At 48.7% G+C, this 19,804-nt stretch overlaps 1 protein-coding gene across 1 annotated transcript; it reads left to right on the top strand.

Moving 5' to 3' along the window:
* The first annotated feature begins 288 nt into the window (after positions 1-288).
* C21H20orf202 (chromosome 21 C20orf202 homolog) lies at positions 289-4,358 on the top strand. Its single transcript, XM_087444890.1, has 2 exons — positions 289-354; positions 4,125-4,358. The coding sequence occupies exons 1-2, from the start codon at positions 289-291 to the stop codon at positions 4,356-4,358; spliced, it is 300 nt and encodes a 99-aa protein (XP_087301016.1).
* Positions 4,359-19,804: the final 15,446 nt, after the last annotated feature.

Below are 19,804 nucleotides of genomic sequence, written 5' to 3' on the forward strand. Positions count from 1 at the left end.
GCATCAGATTTTGGATTCTGGAGCCCGCAGGCACTGAGGCGCCCATATCCCACTGGTCTCCCTCCCGCCCTCCCTCCTTGTTCTGTTCAGAGCACTGAAGCCCTTTAAAAAAAAAAAAAAAAAAACTACATTTTCCAACGTGAGCCACTTTGTGCTCTCATTAACTCCATCCTCAGTGACTTGGCCAGACCCTGCTCCCAGCCTGAAGCAGGTGGGAGCCTACCCAAGCTGAAGGTCCCTCAGGCCCTACCCAAGGTCAGCGTCAAGGTCTCTCCCAAGGACACTGAGATGGAAGCAGCAGAAGAGCCAACCTTGAATCTTGGGCAGACCCTGGAGTGGCTGAGAAAGGAGCTGGTAAGGCTTTGCATTTCTTTTCACCTGACGCCTCCACCCCACACCTTCCAAGGTTCCCTGGTTCCCTCTCCCAGGTGCCCCCTTGGCTGGGGCAGAGGCTGCAGGCTGGGGTGTAGGCCCTGTAGGCACCCCTCCGGGACCAGCCACGCAGTGCACAATCGCCATCTCAGGTGCTGGGGTAAGTAGGTCGTGGCCTACATAGGAGGCTCTGGGTGCAGTGCCCGCCAGACTGGTTTCAGAATTACACTGAGTCCTGGGTACATGCCCAGCTCTGCTGCTGTGTGGCCTCTAGCAAGTGGCTTTATCTCTTTGAACCTGTTTCCTTATCATAATGTGGGGACACCAACATTGCAGGGGGTATTGTAAGAATTCGGTGAGGTGATGGTGTAATTCGCTTAGCGTCTGCTTGGCACGTCTATGTCGGCTATTACAGTCCTGACCCAGGTGGACATGGAGCACACCCGCTGCCTTAGCCTGGATCTTCTAGAAAGAAGAGGCTTGCGCAAAGCCTGGGGGGCTAACAATTCATTCGGAGGTGCCAGCCCAGAGCTGTGCGAGTGGGGAAACAGGGAGTGGAGGCACGAGTCAGGGCCGGGTGATGCATGTGTTAGGGAGCTGGGGCCGCCTCAGAAGGAGCCCTGAAGAGGCCCCGCGCCTCTCCCAGCAGCTGTTTTACCTGGCTGCTGGGTTTCTCTGCAAGGGTTGAAGGAGAATCTGCTCCCTGGAGCAGAGAGAAAGAAGAGGACGTGCATCTGCCCGCTCACTCCTGTCTCCCATCTCCTGTTAGTAAAGGCCCGCCCCGGGGAGCACTAACTCTCCTGAACTTAGGAGTTATGTTACTCGGTCCCTCAGTGGCTGCTCAGGAAGCCAGGCCTTATGCCTCTCCTTGTGGTGCTTTCTCCAAGTCCAAAAACAGGGGAGCCCCAAAGTGCGTGAGGTCACCAGCCCAGAGAGAAGGGAGTGGTTCAGGGAAGCTCGGAAGGCACCGGAGGTTTGTGTCCCAATACGCCAGCTTCTCCTTCCAGGGAGGGACAGACAGGACTGTCCAAAAATGACCTTTCTGGGTTGCCAGGCAACAGACCAGCTGGGACCCAATGCTTTCCTCACCCCAGTGGGAGGGGCTGACCCAGGAGGGCTTCTTCTGGGCCCAAGGGACTCCAGCAGCAGGAGCTGCAGCTTCCTATGTTCCTCAGGCATCCAGAGGCGGGGCGGCGGCCCTCTCATGCTCCCCTAACACTAGGTGCTCACGCTGAGACCGCTTGGTGCCTGAACCCAAAGTGCCGATCTCCACCTGATAAAGCATGTCTCCCCCACTAAAGAGGGAGAACAAGGTGGGGGGCAGAGCCTATCTGGGGCACAGCCTCCCAGGCCCAAGGACTTCCCTCCATGTGATGCCAAGAGATGGGAGACTTGAGTCTCCTCCTGCTGATCCCTGACTCGTAAACTTCCCTGTCAAGCTTGTTTTTCACCCCATCACATGGACTTTGCATGACTCCATAAGGGCCCCTCTGGAGCCCAGCCAAGAAGCCCCACTTGACCATCGGGGAGGGACCAGCACTGGACAGGCACTTCATGCAGCAGAACAAATTGGTAACAATAATGAATGCCCACTATGGACCAAAGTCCGTGCTCTCCCTCCTCTCCCGGGGTCACGTAAGTGCCAAAGTCCCGGTGGGATCTGAAAGAGGGGAGAGAGCTGCAGCCGTCTCGTGACAAAGCAAACCAGGCTGATGGCTCAACGGTGGTCGCTCGGCAGGAGGACAGAGCTAGGCAGAGCGGAGCTTGAGCAAACTGAGCCAGGAGCCCGCCTCATCGCAGGTCCGCGCCCTGTGAGACAGCTCACCTCCCTACCGATGAAGCCACTGTGGTCAGGGTTTCCCGCCCTCAAAGCCAAAGGCGCCGAGGTCCACTACCTCCCTTAAGACCGCCTGCGTGCTGGGCGCCTCCCTGCGCTGTCCTCAGGAGCACATACCCAGAGCTGGCGCCAAAGGTTGGATGAAAAAACAACATGTGGGAGGAAAACCCTAAAACTGAGAAAACCCAGACTTAATTAATGTTTTCCCGAGAATTAGGAGGGGTGGCCCTGCTAGCCCTCGAGGTGCAGCCTGAGGAATCCCAGTGTTCTTGGGAGGTGGTCTAGCTTTCACCTCCAGTTCTCTTTCTAGTTCTCTCCTCTCTCGATGGTATTACTAACTGCTGGAGGGAAGGAAAGGGGCTTTGTCTTCTCATTCGTGTAGTAATTAGTTTGTCATGAAAATAAAAATACTATTTTTAACGGAGAAATCATATTAGTAATTATTTCTTGGAGAGAGCAACAGACAGATCGAGAATGCCTGTACCCGAGCCGGCTTTGGAAGGAAAAACTGGTATTCCCAGTGGCCGCCACTAGGGGGGGAGACTGAGCTGTGGCATAGAGTGGGATGAGGTGGGGGAGACGCTTCACTACATGCCCTTTTGCAGCTGTTAAATTTTGTATCATGTGTAAGAATTACCTAGTCAGAAAAATAAAATGTTAACATTTCAAAAGAGAAAGCAAAAGAGTGAAAATGTATGGGAAAAAATATCCCTAGGGAAAATGGGGGAAGGAGTGGAAACGGGTGAGTGAGGATGGTGGAGGGTTCTCAAAGTTTTTGGTCTTAGGACCTCTTTACCTTCTTAAAAATTATTAAGGACCCACCAAAAAGCTCTTGTTCATATGAGTTATAGCTATCAACATTGACCGAATTAGAAGCCATAACAGAAATTTTTAGTATTTATTTCTTTTCTTTTTTTTTTAAATTTTATTTATTTATTTTTTTTCCCCCAAAGCCCCAGTAGATAGTTGTATGTCATAGCTGCACATCCTTCTAGTTGCTGTATGTGGGACGTGGCCTCAGCATGGCCGGAGAAGCAGTGCGTCGGTGCGCACCCGGGATCCGAACCCGGGCCGCCAGCAGCAGAGCGCGCGCACTTAACCGCTAAGCCACGGGGCCGGCCCTTTAGTATTTATTTATTAATGCATTTAAAAATAATAGTAAATTCATTACAGGTTAATAATTTATTTAAAATAACTATATTTTTCAAAGAAAATGTTTAATGAGCAGAGGGGCACTGTTTTACATTGTTGCAAATCTCTTTAGGGTCTCCCTTAATAGAAAACAGCTGGAGTCTCATCTGCTTCTGCATTCGCTCTGACACCATATCACGTGTCACATGGCTTCTGGAAAACTCCACTGTACCCTCATAAGAAGATATACGCTCATAAGAAGATGAAAGTAAAAAGTACAGATAATAGGTTAGCATTGTGATGAAGGTAGCTTTGACCTCGCTGACTCCCTGAAAAGGGTTTTGGGGACCCAAGGGTTTCCGCATACCATATGCTGAGCATCTCTGTTGTAAAGGGCTCCTGCCTGCCTGCAGGGTGTACTCCGCCTTGTTTTAATATTGTCACTATCACCCTAATACCTATAAAAGGATTTGTCTGTGACAGTGAGGATTAAAGCACATAGTGGGGTTGTAAGCAAGAATAATAATGTTTAATAATGATGATGATGATGAAGATAATCACAGACCTTGGTAGTCCAGCACGTCATTTTAGAGCGTGGGCTAATTCATTCAGTCCTCATAAGAGCCTTGAAAGGTAAGTAATTTGTTTTCCACTTTGCAGGCAGAGAAACAGAGGCTTTGGTGGACATGGCTTCTGTGAGGTTGTGGGCTTGTCTCTGATGAGACAGTGATGGGAACTTTCTGGGGAACGTCCAGCCCCCTCACAGACTTGTTCTCTCTCCTAGGCTGAGATGCAGGTCCAAGACCAGAGACTGCTGCTCACGCTGAGGCACCTTCACAGTGTCCTGGAGGAGCTGCGTGCAGAGAATGCCCACTGGGAGGAGGCCAGGTCCAGCGGAGGGATGTCCCCCATCAGAGCGCGCGCGGGCTCTGAAGGCAGGGGCCGCCAGCTCAGCTCCTCCAGGGAGCTGGCCCAGCTCCTCCAAGGGGCAGACAGCAGACGAAGCTCCCTCCCTTAACTGGCCAGAGATGACCCTGGGCTTGAGCCCTTGCACCACTAGTCTAACCTTTCTGATGTTGTTGGGAGAGAGCTGTGGAATAGAAGTCGGGAAGACAGGGCTCTGGGTCCTCCTCTGCCCTCATCCGCTGTGTGTCCCTGGACCCACCACTCAACTTCTCTGTGTCATTGATTCCTTTCCTGTCACTTATCGGGGTTTTTGGCGAGGCACAAATAAGATATTAGATGTGAACATGCTTTGAAAATACAAACATGTTCCATGCCTTCTGGCCAGCACTATGACAGTAATCCTATCCTTGGGAATTTCTCACAAAGTGATTATTAAAACAAAGAAAGAACTTAATGTGTGAGGATTTTCACCTAGTGTGGCCACGGTGAAAAACAGACCTCCCCTGCCCCTGGTAGTGACCTGATAGTTGTTTTCTGTCTTCCCAGAAGGCCTTCTCATTCCTCTTTATCTGAAAGCCCCAGGCCCTGTCATCACCCTGGCCATAGGGATGGGCATGTGATCAGGCCTGGCCAATTATAATTCATGGTCACCCTAACAACATGATTGGCCCAATGGGTGGGCATGTGACTCAACAGAGCCAATTACAGCCCTCTCTGGGATTGTTATCTGGATGCTCTTTCTACCACAGTTGCCAAGCTAGGGCTGCCAGTGGCCGTGTTCCCCACCAGGTGAAGAAGACCTGTCTGCAGTAGGAAAGAAAGAGGCTATACCCTTCAAAGAGAAGTAGAGAGAGAACCACACAGGAGATGGACAGAGAGGAAGAGTGCTGGCTCTTTTTCATCCCTGGTTTTAGGCCCCAGTTCTGTGAGTTCCTACTGCATTCTTTCCACCACCGAAACCAGTAAATTCCACCATCACCACCCACCACCACACACACCAATTCATTTTTACGTAAGCTGACTTGAGTAGGGTTTCTCTCATTTGCTACCAAAACAGTCCTGAGGAATACAATCCAGATGTTCAAAGAAGCCAAGGAGAGAAATGATGAAGAAACCAGCATTTCACTCACTCAGGGTTGGCAACAACAACCCTGTGACAGCAGGTGACGGGGTTTATGATGGGGCAGAACACTCAGTTATGGAGTCATAACTTGGAGAAATTACATCTGCCTATAAGAAAGACTTCACCATAGAGCAGGTGAAAATAAAGAAGTCCTGGTGTCAGGATGGCCCGATTATTGGTAGACCTTTTTATCTTTATTATTATTTTTTTTTTGGTGAGAACGAGTAGCCCTGAGCTAACACCTACTGCCAATCTTCCTCGTTTTGCCGAGGAAGATCGGTCCTGAGCCAACATCGGTGCCCATCTTCCTTCATTTTGCACGTGGGATGCCACCACAGCAGGGCTTGATGAGCGGTGCGTAGGTGCGCGTCAGGGATCCAAACCTGTGGACCCCAGGCTGCTGAAGCAGAGAACGCGAACTTAACCCCTGTGCCACTGGGCTGGCCCCAAGACCTTTTTATTTTTGAACATCTACTTGCATGTCGTTAGAATATTGTTTTTATGGGCTTGAAAAAGTAAACCCATTGAATTCAGAGGCAAAGGGGGGAGGTGCGTTATATATACAATATTTATAGTCAGACTAACCTGGGATTTTTATATAATGTTTGACAATATAAAAAATACTTCTCTGTTTATCGATGGCTGAATGGATAAACAAAATGTGATATGTACATAAAATGCAATATTATTCAGCCTTAAAAGGAAATTCTAGCACATGCTACAACTTGGATAAACTTTGAAGACACTATGCTAAGTGAAATAAGCCAGTCACAAAAGGGCAAATACTGTATGATTCCACTTACATGAGGTACCTAAAGTAGTCAAATTCATAGAATCAGAAAGTAGAATAGTGGTTGCCAGGGGCTTGGGGGAGTGGGGAGTTATCGTTTAATAGGTACAGAGTTTCGGCTTTGTAAAATGACAAAAGTTCTATGGATAGATGGTGGTCGTGGTGGCATAACAATGTGAATGTACTTGATGCCACTGAACTGTACACTTAAAAATGGTTAAAATGGTAAAATTTATGTTATGTCACATTGTACCACAATTAAGACTAAATAAACACTTTAAAAACATACCTGCTCTGTGATGCTGGGGCCAGGACCCCACAGACCACACATCTGTGATCCCAGCTGCTCTGGGTTAGGCTTTGTCAGACCTCGCCGACAAGCAGGTCGGGGCTGCAGGGCCAACACCAGCCTGGAGGAGGGAGAAAGGACTTGCATCTTCATCTTTGTTCTCTGCAGCTTCCTGTTCCCATGAGCACCACCCAGCAATGCTTCTTCACCTCGCGGCAGCAATTCCTCCCCGCGGCACCAGCCAGCACCCCCTTCTCAGGGCTCCAGGTCCCAGCCCCATGGGGCTCTTCCCCTGAGCTCAGAAGCACCAGCTCCAGAAGGCCTGGCACCTCCCCACCCCGTGAAGTCTGAGTTCCTGCCTACCTGGTCCTCCTCTGTTCTCCGAGACACAAGCCCCAGCTGAGCAGAGCTTCTTTCTCAGACATGTGAAGTTTAGCCCCTCAGGGCTCCTCCTCTCCGTTTTTCAGTTTTAATAAATTCAGCCTCTTCTCTTTGTTCCCTCAGCCCTGGGGGTGGCAGATGCTTCCTGCAAGCACTACTTTCATTATATCTTAGAGTTCTTTTTATAACCTTTCAGCCACCCAGTTAGCAACTTTATACCTAGTTAGCAATTCTTTGTATTAAATTCTCTCTGTTAAAATAACTGGGGGGATTTCTGTCTCCTGCCTGTCTCTGACTGACACGATTTTTGGCTATTACCACTAATGCTGCTGTAATCATTTTTGTTCCTGAACCCCCGTCCCATCCTCCCCCACCCCACACAAGTGCAGTCATGGGTTGCTTGACGACAGGGATACATTCTGAGAAATGGGATGTTATGTGACTTCGTCATTGTGTGAACATCATAGAGTGTACTTACACAAACCTAGACGGTGTAGCCTACTACACACCTAGGCTATATGGTACTAATCTTATGGGATCACCATCGTATATGCGGTCTGTTGTTGACTGAAACGTCATGTGGCACATGACTGTACAAGAGTTTCTCTGGTGTATATAGTGAAGAGTTGTATTGGAGGTATGTGAATGTTTAGGTTTACAAGAAACATGTTTTCCAAAGCGGGCCATTCACTTACCCTCCCACGTGCAATGTCTGAGAGTTCCTGTTGCTCCGCATTCTCGTCAACACTTGGTATTATCAATCTTCTTAATTTTTGGCAATATAATGGGTACATAATGGTATCACATTACATCTTAACTTGCACGATCCTGATTACAAATGTGGTCGTTAACCTAAGTTTCAATTCCAGCTCCACCATTTACTTACTTTTTGATCTTAGATATGTGGAAATTAATAAATGAAACTTTAACTAAATTGGAGTCAAGAAGGCCTGTTGGGGGAGCTCCTACGTCCTATCATACATTGTCATACACCAAGCAGGAAGAAAGGGACACTTGCATCTTGGACAGAAAGCAAAACTGCTTTATTACTGACCAAAGATTTCTCTCCCTACCCAGCAATAGCCTAGCCAATGAGAAACCCCACAGCTCAGCCAATGAGAAACGCCACAGCTCAGCCAATGAGAAATGCCCATAGCTCAGCCAATGAGAAACACTGCAGCTCAGCCAATGAGAAACACCCACAGCTCAGCCAATGAGAAACTCCCACAGCTCAGCCAATGAGAAATGCTGCAGCTCAGCCAATGAGAAGCTGTTGCCGCCCTGAACTGTTACTTTCCTCCAATGGATTTTCATTTAGAACAGCCCCTCCCTACTCCTCCTTTTGCTCTATACAACAGCTCCCCCTTTTTTGAGTGTGTGTGAGGAAGATCGGCACTGAGATAACATCTGCCAATCCTCTTTTTGCTGAGGAAGACTGGCCCTGGGCTAACATCCATACCCATCTTCCTCCTCTTTATATGGGACGCCACCACAGCATGGCTTGACAAGTTGTGCGTTGGTGAGCGCCCGGGATCTGAACCCATGAACCCCGGGCCACCACAGCAGAGTGCGCGCACTTAACCGCTTGCGCCACTGGGCCGGCGCAAAACAGCTCCCCTTTTTTGTTTGCTGGATTTGCTTATGGTTTGCCATAGCATGTACCTCTGGAATTATAATTCTTTTGGCTATTCCCGAATAAACTCATTTTGAGATAAAATAACAAGCAAATTTGCTTTTTAAGTTAACATATAAGTTCCTCAACCTCTCTGAGCCTCAGCTACCTCATCTGTAAAAAAAAAAAGGGATAATAGTATCTGCCTCATAAGATTATTGTACAGATTAAGTGAGATAATGCATATACATCACTTTACACAGCACTTGGCATTGGAAAGGCTACTAAATGGCGGCTTGTCATTATTGCTGTGTGATTATATACTGATTTGTGAAACTATGACTTACAAACAGACAAGCTTGTTAGCAGCCATCATTGAGAGAGATATCTGCCTGGCCATGCAAAGTAGAAATGACATTGGTCTCCCACAGCCAATGCCAACCACTAGCACCCTCTGCTTCTCCCAGCTTCCCATAGCTGGGCCGCAAGACCAAAAACCCCTGCCAACCTCCCGTCTACCAATCTGGGAAGACAGAGCTGGAGCCCTGAGCCTGCCCCTCTGCTGGGGTATTTGTTCTTCTCCAAGACCCCACATCTGGAACCAGTTTTCAGTTTCTGATCCCAGGTCAGAACAAACTCAGACTGAGCCCAGCTGCTGGGGCACAGTGGGGTGGAGTGAAAATGACATCCTCAGTGTGGGTCCTAGAGGGCTGGGCTGGAAATCACATACATCCAGACAGCCAGTGAGCACCAGAGACAGCATGTGGATCATGGGCTCAGGAAGGAAAATCCAGGGTTTTCTCTGCTAATGCAGAAAAACAGGACTTATACCCAGGCTTGCAGCCAAGGGTGAGGAGAGGAGGGAGCACAGATGGGAAAAGGATTGATGAGGTCAGAAGCTAAAAAATTAGGAGCAGAAAGATGAATAGTTCAAGACGTGATACCTCGAGTGGAGCAGGGCAGGCAGTTCAGGACACAGACTGTGACTAAGGAGAAATGATCAGATGACCTTTACGCAGCGCCTGCTTCCAGTCCTGGGCCAGGTGTGACACCTCATGGAGCCTGTGTGTTGTGTATACTGGTGTGTAAGAAACTGCCCCCAGGCTTAAAACAACAACCATTTTCTTATTGCAACAATCATTCCTTATTGAGGCAGATCATATTTCCCAAGGTTCTGGGGGTTGACTGGGCTCAGCTGGTGGTTCTTGCTTTAGGTCTCTCAAGTGGTTGCAGTTAGACGGTGGCTGTGGCTCGATTAATCTCAAAGGCTCACTCACATGTCTGCCAGTGGACACCGGCTGTTGCCTGGGACCTTAGCTGAGGCTGTCAGCTGGAACACCTACGCATAACCCCTCCATGTGGCCTGGGCTTCCTTACAACATAGTGGCTGGATGCCAAGAACAAGCATCCGAAGAGAGCCAAGAGGAAGCTGTACAGCCTGTATGACCTAGCCTTGGGGGTCACAGTGTGACATTCACTGCATTCTATGCAGTAAACGCCAGGCACTAAGGCCAGCTCATATTCAAGGGGAAGAGAATCAGACTCCACCTCTTGATGGGAGGGGCATCAAATAACTTGCAGACATGTTTTAAAGCCACCACACAGCTCTGCTGCTGTGACAAACAGACCCTGAGACCTCAGTGCGTCACCACCACCAAGGTTCGTTCCTTCTCACACAACATGTCCTACGCATGGGGTGGTCAGGGAATGTGCTCCTGCTCAGAGACCCAGCCACCACCTGGAAGGTCACCAGATGCCAGAGCAGGGAAGATACATTTGCAGTCACTGGCTCTTTGACAGTTTAGCCAGGAAGTGATATATGTCCCTTCTGCCCACAGCCCATTGGCTAGAATTAGTCATGTGGTCTGTCCCAGCAGGGGGCTGAGAAATGTGGGGAGCAGAGGAGAGTCTGGTGAGCCCCGCCGTGTCAGACACACGCTCCATTCTCTCTCTCAGCAGAGCAGCTCCCTCGTCCTGTCAGAGTGCGTCCTCATCAGTCTCTACCACCGCCTCAGAAGCTCCTCAGATGCGCATTAGAAACGCTGATCCCCGGCCCCACCTGGGCCCACTGAGTCAGAGCTTCCGAGCTGGGGCCTGGGAACCGAGTTCACGTAGCCCCACTCCCCCGAGTGAAGTCTGAGAACCAGGGCGGGAGGGCGCTCTGCATGGACTGTGCCACCTCATGGCTTCAGCTTTCTTGAACTCGACCTGGGCTTTGCTTTCTGGGCTTTTTCCTGCATCTTTTCAGTTTCCACTCCTACCGCTAAGGATTTCACGCTGCTGCCGCTTCTCTACAGCGTCAGTGTCTGTAGAAAGGGGACCAGCTCAGCTTTGACACCCGGACACATCACAGGTTGTTAGCATCACGCAGGTTTACTTTCTCCTCCTCCTCCTCCTCTTTCTTCTTCCTCTTGCACTTCTTCCACCTCTTCTCCTCCATCATCATCGTCAATACATAGGTAATATAATGTAGTGATTAAGAGCGAGGGCTTTGGGGCTGGCCGGTGGCTCGGGCGGTTAAGTGCGCGCGCTCCGCTGCGGCGGCCCGGGGTTCACCCATTCGGATCCAGGGCGCGCACCAACGCACTGCTTGGGAGGCCATGCTGTGGCGGAGTCCCATATAAAATAGAGGAAGATGGGCATGGATGTTAGTCCAGGGCCAGTCTTCCTCAGCAAAAAGAGGAGGATTAGCAGATGTTAGCTCAGGGCCGATCTTCCTCACAAAAAAAAAAAAAAGGAGTGAGGGCTTTGACACCAGGCTGCATGGATTTGAATCCCAGGTCTGCTACTTATTAGCTCTGTGACCTTCAGCAATAACAACTTTTCCTGCCTGTTTCCTCCTCTATAAAGTGGGGATAATAGCAGACATTACCTCATAGGGCTATTGAGCAAATGCAGTGAGTCAACATGTTCCTAGCATAGAAATTTTAACGATTGTAATTAATGAGAGCAGTTAACCATTTTTAAAGCCGGGATAATGTAGTGGTTGTAAGTACAGCTTGGAGCCTCACTGCCTGTGTTCAAATCCCAGTTCTAACATTTACTAATTATGTGCCCTTCGGCAAGTCATTAAACGCTCTGTGTCTCAGTTTCATCATCTCTAGAAGGGGAATAATAATATTTCCTACCTCCTGGGGTTGTTGTGAGGAACAAATGAGTTAATTAATGTAAAACATTTACAACAGTGCCTGTCGTCTAACAAAGGCTGTGTGTGCCACGTAAGCTATCCTTTAGCATTATCAATCACCCACCCTAACTATCAGCACCACATGAAGACTGAGCCCACTCAACGGCTCTGCGAGGGTGATATTGTATCTCCAATTTACAGATGAAGGAATTGAGGTTTAGTGGAGCTAAGTTGCCCAAAATAATGCAATAAGTAAATGGCAGCGGCGGCATTAAATCTCAGATCTATCTTCTGCCTAAGCAGAGCTCTTACCCACGATATGATGTCGCATGGTGCAGGAAGGAGTGCCATGGGAGGGAGGAGGCAGAGATAATCAGGCTCACATGCCCCTCCCCCTCCTTCTGGCAGGGTCTGGGGCAAGATGGTCTCCGCGCGTCTCTGTGCCTGTGAAGGGAACTCAGAGATATTTCCAGAACAACACTCTCTGGAATCGCGGTTAGTAAGCAGGCCCAGAATCTGGGTGTCCCCAGTAGTGAACTCCTTCCCCACTCCCAGTATGTCTTGAGTCCCAGTTCATAGACGGGATTTCTGTCCTGCCTCTGCCTGTCCTGCCTCTGCCCCCGGGGCCACAGCTCTGTCCCTCTTTCACTGGGCCAAAGTCAGTTTCACTGGGCCAAAATCAAGGTGTTGGCCAGGCTGCACTCCCTCCGGAGGCTCTAGGAGAGAATGCGTTCCTGGCCCCTTCTAGCTTCTGGTTTCTGCTGGCAATCCCTGATTTGAGGCCACATCACTCTGTCTTCATGTAGCATTCTCCTCTGTGTGTGTAAAATCTCCCTCTGCCTCCCTCTTACTGAGAATACGTGTGATTGCATTTAGGGTCCATCTGGATAATCCAGGATAATCTCCCCATCTCAAGATCCTTAACTTAATCACATCTGCAAAGATGCATTCCCCTCCTTTTTACCATATAAATTAACATTCACAAATTCCAGGGATTAGGAAGGGGGTCATTTTTCCGCCTACCACAGTCAGTGATCAACAAAAGGGAATTTCTCATTCCTTCTGGAAATCATCCTCTGGCCCACGTGCAGGGCTAAGAAGAGTTTTGTATAGCTGGAGATTGCCTTGGGCCCTGTCAGAAGGATGACAAGCTTATTGAACATCTAGTATGCACAGGCCCCAAAACATATCACCTGGCTAGGAAGTATGCATTAATCCCATTTGACAGAGGAGAAAACTGAGGCCCTGTAAGATAACAGAAAATATATACAGGTGTCTGCCCCCAGTTCCTGGCACAGAGCTCCTGAAACCCTTGTAAATTCCTAAGTGATAAGAACACTAGGAGCATCTTTTTGTCTGTTGATACTGTAGGCTCCTGGATGGCTCCTGGGAGGGGGCTGGTCACTGGAAAGACCAAGCCATAATTAGAAGCTTGGAATTTTCAGCCCCACCACCCACCATCCTGCAGAGAGGGGAGAGGGGCTGGAAATAAAGTTTATAATTGACCAGCCTTATGTGAGGAAGCCTCCATAAAAACCCCGATAGTAGGAGGTTCAGAGAGCTTCCATGTTGGTGAACGCATCCACATACCAGGAGGGTGATGCACCCCAACTCCACAGGGACAGAAGCTTCTGCACTCAGGACCCTCCTAGACCTCGCCCTATGTATCTGTTCATCTGGCTGTTCATCTGTATCCTTTATCATATCCTTTCACAAACTGGTAAACGTTAAGTGTTTCCCTGAGTTCTGTGAGCTGCTCTAGCAAATTAATTGAACTCGAGGAAGGATCGTGGGAACCTCCCATTTGTAGCCAAGTTGGCCAGAAGTTTTGGATAACCTGGAGACCACTCCTTGCGTTTAGCATCTGAAGTGGAGAGCAGTCTTGTGGGACTGACCCTTAACCTGTGGGATCTGACACTATCTCCAGGTAGATAGTGTCAGAATTTAACTAAAATTGTAGGACACCCAGCTGGTGCCGTGGAGAATTGCTTGGTGTGGGAAAAACCCCACACACGTTTGGTGACTAGAAGTGTCAGATGTAAAGCATTCTGTGTCAAAGTAAAGGAGAAACACACAGGAGGTGGAGAACTAGGTTTTTCCCTACTCAGGAGGGAAAGACTAGGTTTTCCTATTCAGGCCCAAAGAGCAAAGGCCAAGGAAGCAAAAGCGGGACAGTTGAGAGCAAATTAAACTGGGGTTCAGTTTGGTTTTGACAGTGTTGCATTCCTTACCAAGTGCCATCAGACGAGCGTAACTACTCTGTGGATGAGCGCCACCTGGTGTCCATGCAGAGTAATTCTTCCCGGAACCCGCTTGCTCTGGGCTGTAGGACAGGCTCCTTCACCATCTACCTTTCTGTTGTGGAACATCTTATCGGGAGGGCCATGGGGGATGAGGTTTTCTGGCCCAGGAGATCTGGGTTTGAATTTCAGCTCTGCCACTGACTGGCTGACCTGCAGCAAGTTACTTCTCCTCCTCTGATCCTCCATTTAACCTTAACTCTAAGATGAAAATGACGCCTCTCAGAGCTGTGGAGAGGATCTTGGGGAAGTGCTTTGTAAACTGGGAATAACTGGAGGCAGTGGAAAGAAGCATTGTATGCAGTTGAACAGGTCTGGATTCATTTTTTAAAAAACAACTGTGCACCTGCTGTATGCCAGGCACTATTCTGGATGTGGGAATGTAACAATGAATAAAACAGACAAAATTCATATTTTCATGTAGTTAACATGCTAACATTCCAGTTCCTGAATCACTCATTCATTCATCTACAATACTTTTCTGATGCTGCTATGTGCCAGGCACTTTCCTAAGCAGTGGGCGTAGAGGGACTGCAATATGGCTAGCATACAGAGGAGCAAGGGGACAGGGTTGGGCAGGGATGGGACCAGGTTTTGTGGGGAGTGAAGCTTATCAAGTTTGGGGTATTCTGTTCTTAAAGAAAAAGAATACAAAGTGATAAATACATAATTAGGTTAGAAAAGGAATACATTTTTTTTATAATGACAGAAGAAATAACAACAAAGTACAAAATTTTAAAAGCGGACAAATATCACAAACTTCATACAATCTAGAGACATAGCAAACATTATTTTTTGTGTGTGTGAGGAAGATCAGCCCTGAGCTAACATCCATGCCAATCCTCCTCTTTTTGCTTAGGAAGACCGGCCCTGAGCTAACATCTATTGCCTATCCTCCTCCTTTTTTTTTCCCTTTTTTTCCTCCCCAAAGCCCCAGTAAATAGTTGTATGTGGTAGTTGCACATCCTTCTAGTTGCTGTATGTGGGATGCTGCCTCAGCATGGCCAGACAAGTGGTGCGTCAGTGCGCACCCGGATCTGAACCTGGGCCGCCAGTAGCGGAGCGCGCGCACTTAACTGCTAAGCCACGGGGCCGGCCCCAGCAAGCATTTTTCTTAATTAACTGCATGATATAGCTCTACGATAATTTTTTCTCTACATTTTTTGCTGTATATTCTTTTATCATCTAGTCATAAGACAATGATTGTGTTGTCTTTCTATAAAGATATAAAGAAGATAATTTGGTCTTTACAAGATTGATTAATTTTTTGTGGATAGTTTAAACAATTTTCTTCAAGTTGTAAAGCTTAACGCCACGTAAATTTTTAGGATTATTGTCCAATTTAGGAAAACCTCTAAGTTTCTTTCATATAGGCGCTGTAAGTCTTGTATAGTGACTAATTTTAAGTACTCTTTGAGTTGACGGCATGTTAACCAGTTTATTGTCAACGGCTCCCCCAAAAAGATTAAATCTTCATCCATGACAGTATTTCAGGTTAAAGAAGTCTTTTCCCAATGTATTTATATAATCATAAATTATATACACTCATTTTAATTAATTATTATTAAACAATCCAAGTCTATTCATTACTTTAATTTGAAATGTATCTATTCCTCTTAAAGAATTATTACTTTTGTTACAATCTGCAGGCCATTTCATCTGTAAGCACCAGACATCATTAGGGTAGAAATGCTAAGTAAGACATGACACAATACAATGAGATCATAAGACACGCAACTTCCCACATGGATATACTAGCTGTTTATTGTTCTGCCACATGCTCGCCACATGGCTGACAAACACAGGAGTCTGATATCTCTGGTTTGTGCAATTCCTATTAGAGAGGAAGAAAAAATGTGCCGTGCATTTATAATTGTATATGCCGCACTGCCAAATATATTTCTGCCAGGAAAGAACTGCTTTAACTAGGCTTTGCTGAGAACCAAATCTTCTGCTTATGGTTTCCTATGTCTGATGATGGGGACAATTTTCTTCTGGCTCTGCATGTTTCAAATCTTGTTTCCCACCCACTATGTACATCCTCCCGATGCTGGGCACTACTACCCCGTATGGCCCTGCACCGTCATGTCACCGTGCAGGGTGAGTCAGCATAGTGGGCAGCCAGAGTATTCCTGGAAGCCATTCCCACACTGAGATGGACAGCAATGACATTGCTATAGATGAGAGTGACTGTGAACCATATAAATGGATCCCTCTGTCTCAGTTTTTTGAGGGCTGCAATAACAAACTACAATAGACTGGGTGCTTAAACAACAAATGTTTGTTCCTCATAGTTCTGGAGGCTGGAAGTCCAAGATCAACATGCTGGCACATTCGGTGTCTGCTGAGAATCTGCTTCCTGGTCCATAGACAGCTGTCTTCTCGCTGTGTCCTCACTTGGCAGAAGGGGCAAGAGAGCTCTCTGGGGTCTCTTTTATAAGGGCACTAATTCCATTAATGAGACCTCGACCCTCATAACCTAATCACCTCTCCAAAGCCCACCTCCTAATACCATCACACTGGAGGTTAGGATTTCAACATACAAATTTTGGGGGGACATAAACATTCAGTCCAAAACATCTCTGAACCTAGATTAAACATACACCTAACTCAACCCTGCCTTAGCTGAACCCTTTAGGTACTCCATTGCCACCAACCTCGTGTGATAGAGGGAGAGTTGGAGTGGAAAGAGGTATCGATCTTAAAGGATTACAGTTAAATATCTTACTTCTGCAACATTTACAAAAACATATGCCCTGGTGAACACATTGCTGTTTCTCCCTGGGCCTTGGAGGGGCCCTTGCTTGCATAGGCCCTGACACTGAAGATTCATTATTGTCCAGGTAAATCCACCTATGTGAAATGAAGCTGGAGTATAAGGGGGAGACCATGTAGAGCCCTGTAGTTGTTAGTAGGAAGTTTGGGTTTTATTCTAAGAACAACAGGAAGACTTAAAGGACTTTAAAGGGAGCAGGTCAGGGGGTAACATGATTTGATTTATATTTTTCAAAGACCCCCTCTTGGCTTCAGTGTGGACAATGGGCTTAAGGAAGGCAAGTGACATGAGGGAGACTGCTGAGGAGGCTCTTGGATCTTTTCCAGGAGAAAGGTCTAGTGGGTAGAGATAGTGAGCAGTGCGTAGATTAAAGTCATATTTGAAGGTGGAGTGATGGGCTTGCTGATGGATTGACATTAAGGTAGAGGTGAGGTTGACATCAAGGATGTCTCCCAGATATCTGCTTGAGTGGTTGCTGTGACACCATTCCCTGAGGTGGGAAAATGGGAGCTAAGCCTGAGTTTAAATCCTGTCTCTACCATTCCCAACTACGTGATCCTGGACAGGTTGCTTCTCCTTTCCCTGCCATTTTCTCATTGCAAAAGGGGGAAAACTAATAACTTGTGAGGTTGAAGCGTAAATGAGATAACCTATTAACAAGAAGCCTGGGATGTTATCAATAACCTACATATTGGATACCATTCTTGTTCCAAGACTTATTAGTATTTACTATGAATCTCAAGGGAGGAAACCAGTCCTGGATCCTTATGCCATAGTGTGATTTTTCTTAGGTTCTAGCAGTTGGCTTTGGCTATTGAAAGCTGTGATATTCCACAGCAGGAAAATATTTGCTGTCCCTAAACGGCAGGTCAATGTGAATGATCTTTTTTTTTTTCCTGAGGAAGATCAGCCCTGAGCTAACATCTGATGCCAATCCTCCTTTTTTTTTTTCCTGAGGAAGATTGGCCCTGAGCTAACATCCGTGCACATCTTCCTCTACTTTGTATGGGACACCACCCCAGCATGGCTCCACAAGTAGCGCATCAGTGGGCGCCCAGGATCCGAACCAGTGAACCCTGGGCTGCTGCAGTGGAGTGCTCGCACTTAACTGCTTGCGCCACTGGGACAGCCCCCTGAATGATCTTTTTAATAACAACAGTAATAATAATATTTATTGAGCATTTATTATCGCTAGGCTCTTTACATGCTTCATCTCATTTATCTTACAATACCTTTGGCACAGGTACTTTTTATTATTATTTTGTGGAAATTAATAAAAGAAACCTTAACTAAAATGGAGACAGGAAGACCTGTAGGGGGAGCGCTCATGCCTTATCATCATCATCAATTACTCCAAACAGAAAGAGAGGTACCTTTACTACTGAAGGAAGATTTCTCTCTCCACGCAGCAACAGCCCAGCGAATGAGAAATGCCTCAGCTCAGCCAATGAGAAGCCGGTTGCCACCCTGAACTGTTACGTTCCCCCAGTGAACTTTCTTTTAGAACAGCCCTCCCCTACTCCCCCTTTTCTCTATAAAAGCACGTTCCCCTCTGTTTTCCGCCATAGCATGCACATTCTGAATTGCAATTCTTTTGGCTATTCCTGAATAAACTCATATTGAGTGTTCAATAGGCGAATTTGCTTTTAAGTTGACAATTTCCATTTTAGAGATGAGAAAAACTGAAGTTTAAAGGATTAAATAACTTCTCCAGGGACCACAGGCTAGTAAGTGGAAGAGGCAGGACTCCATCCTAGGGATATTCAGAGATCAGGCAGAAGCATCAGACATTACACCTTTCACAATTGTTCTGTACGGCCGGGCCCGCCCCTGTCACCTCCTGGACAGGTGAGGTCCAAGGTTGGAGCTCCCAGAGCGCAAGCACCACGCCTGGAGACGGTGCACCACGTCCGGAGCGCCCCGCCCCTGACCCATTGCCACGCCCCTCTTCCCGCCCCATCCCCCTGCTTGCCCCGCCCAGTCCCCCGCCGCTCCGCCCCTCACCCCGCCCCATCGCCGGTTCAGGCCCCGCCCCATCCCCTGCTTGCCCCGCCCCATCGCCGGCTCACGGCCCCGCCCCGCCCCTGCTCGCCCCGCCCATCGCCCGGCCGTGCTCACCCAGACGCCTAGCGGCGCAAGGAGGGCAGCGCCTCCGACCTGACGCGCGGACGGGCGGCTCCTCCTCCAGCCCCTGCTCAGCGCGCCTCTCCTCAGACCCGACGCTGAAAGTAGGGCGCTGCCTGAGGGGCCGGGCAGGACCCGGGGGCTGAAGGCGGGCCGAGTGAAGGGGGCCGCGGCCGCGCGCATCCCCACACGCCTGAGGGAGACACGCCGCCGCCCGCAGCCTGGGCTGGAGCCGCGAGCCGGGCGCTCCTCCCTCACGAAGGGGAAACCCTCTGGCCTCAGTTTCCTCTCTGAGCGCCCGGCCTTGAACTCTGAGTAGTGGTCTGTGGAGGGAGCCCTCGGCGTCCCTGCCCTGGACGCCCGCCCCGCTCCCTCCTTTCGTCGCCCTCGCGCCTCCTTGCTCCCCAGCAGGAGCGCGCCCTCTCCGCGCCCCCGCCCCTCCCCCGGTCCCGGCCCCCGCCCCCGGCGCATCCCCGCGGGGCCCGCCCTCCGCCCGCCCTCGCCGCCTCCCCTGGGCCCCCTCCCACGAGCTGGCCGGTTCCCGGGCCCCGGGTGCCGCGCGCGCACTCTGGGACTTCGGGGGGTTGCGTGGGTTTGTGTTTTTTGTGTGTGTGTGGGGAGGGAGATACGCGCTGAGGAAAATCAGTGTCTCAGGAGTGTTAAATTCACAGGGATATTTTTTTCTTAAAGTACATGAATAATCATACACCTGGGAGCCGTTTGTAAAGATACATTGAAATTCCTTCTACGATAACACGCACGCAGACTAGAAAGGAAGTGAGTGGAACCACGGCAAGGCGCAGGCCGCAGGGTTAAAGCCTCACGCTGTCCCGCTGGGGAGTGTGGTTTGGTAGGTGGCGTAGCCTTTAGTCTGGGCCCAATGATGAGATTCCTGGGGTGGAAATGGGCATTGATCAAAGTTCACCTAAATTTTTAATTCTGTGGGTGGTTTTGTTTTTGTATCCATTTGGGCTCAATTTGCTCTTTCATCAGAACTTTAAGTAGAAAAGAAGCAAAAGGAAGCTTCCATAGTGGC

This window comes from Ceratotherium simum, chromosome 21, assembly GCF_057802395.1.
Source record: "Ceratotherium simum simum isolate JZ-2026a chromosome 21, ASM5780239v1, whole genome shotgun sequence".
Taxonomy (NCBI): Eukaryota; Metazoa; Chordata; class Mammalia; order Perissodactyla; family Rhinocerotidae; genus Ceratotherium; species Ceratotherium simum.

Bases quoted from the DNA above. Each gene is read 5' to 3' on its own strand.
- C21H20orf202 (XM_087444890.1), top strand. From the start codon at position 289: ATGGAAGCAGCAGAAGAGCCAACCTTGAATCTTGGGCAGACCCTGGAG. The intron at 355-4,124 runs GTAAGGCTTTGC...TCTCTCTCCTAG, and splicing joins AGTGGCTGAGAAAGGAGCTG to GCTGAGATGCAGGTCCAAGA.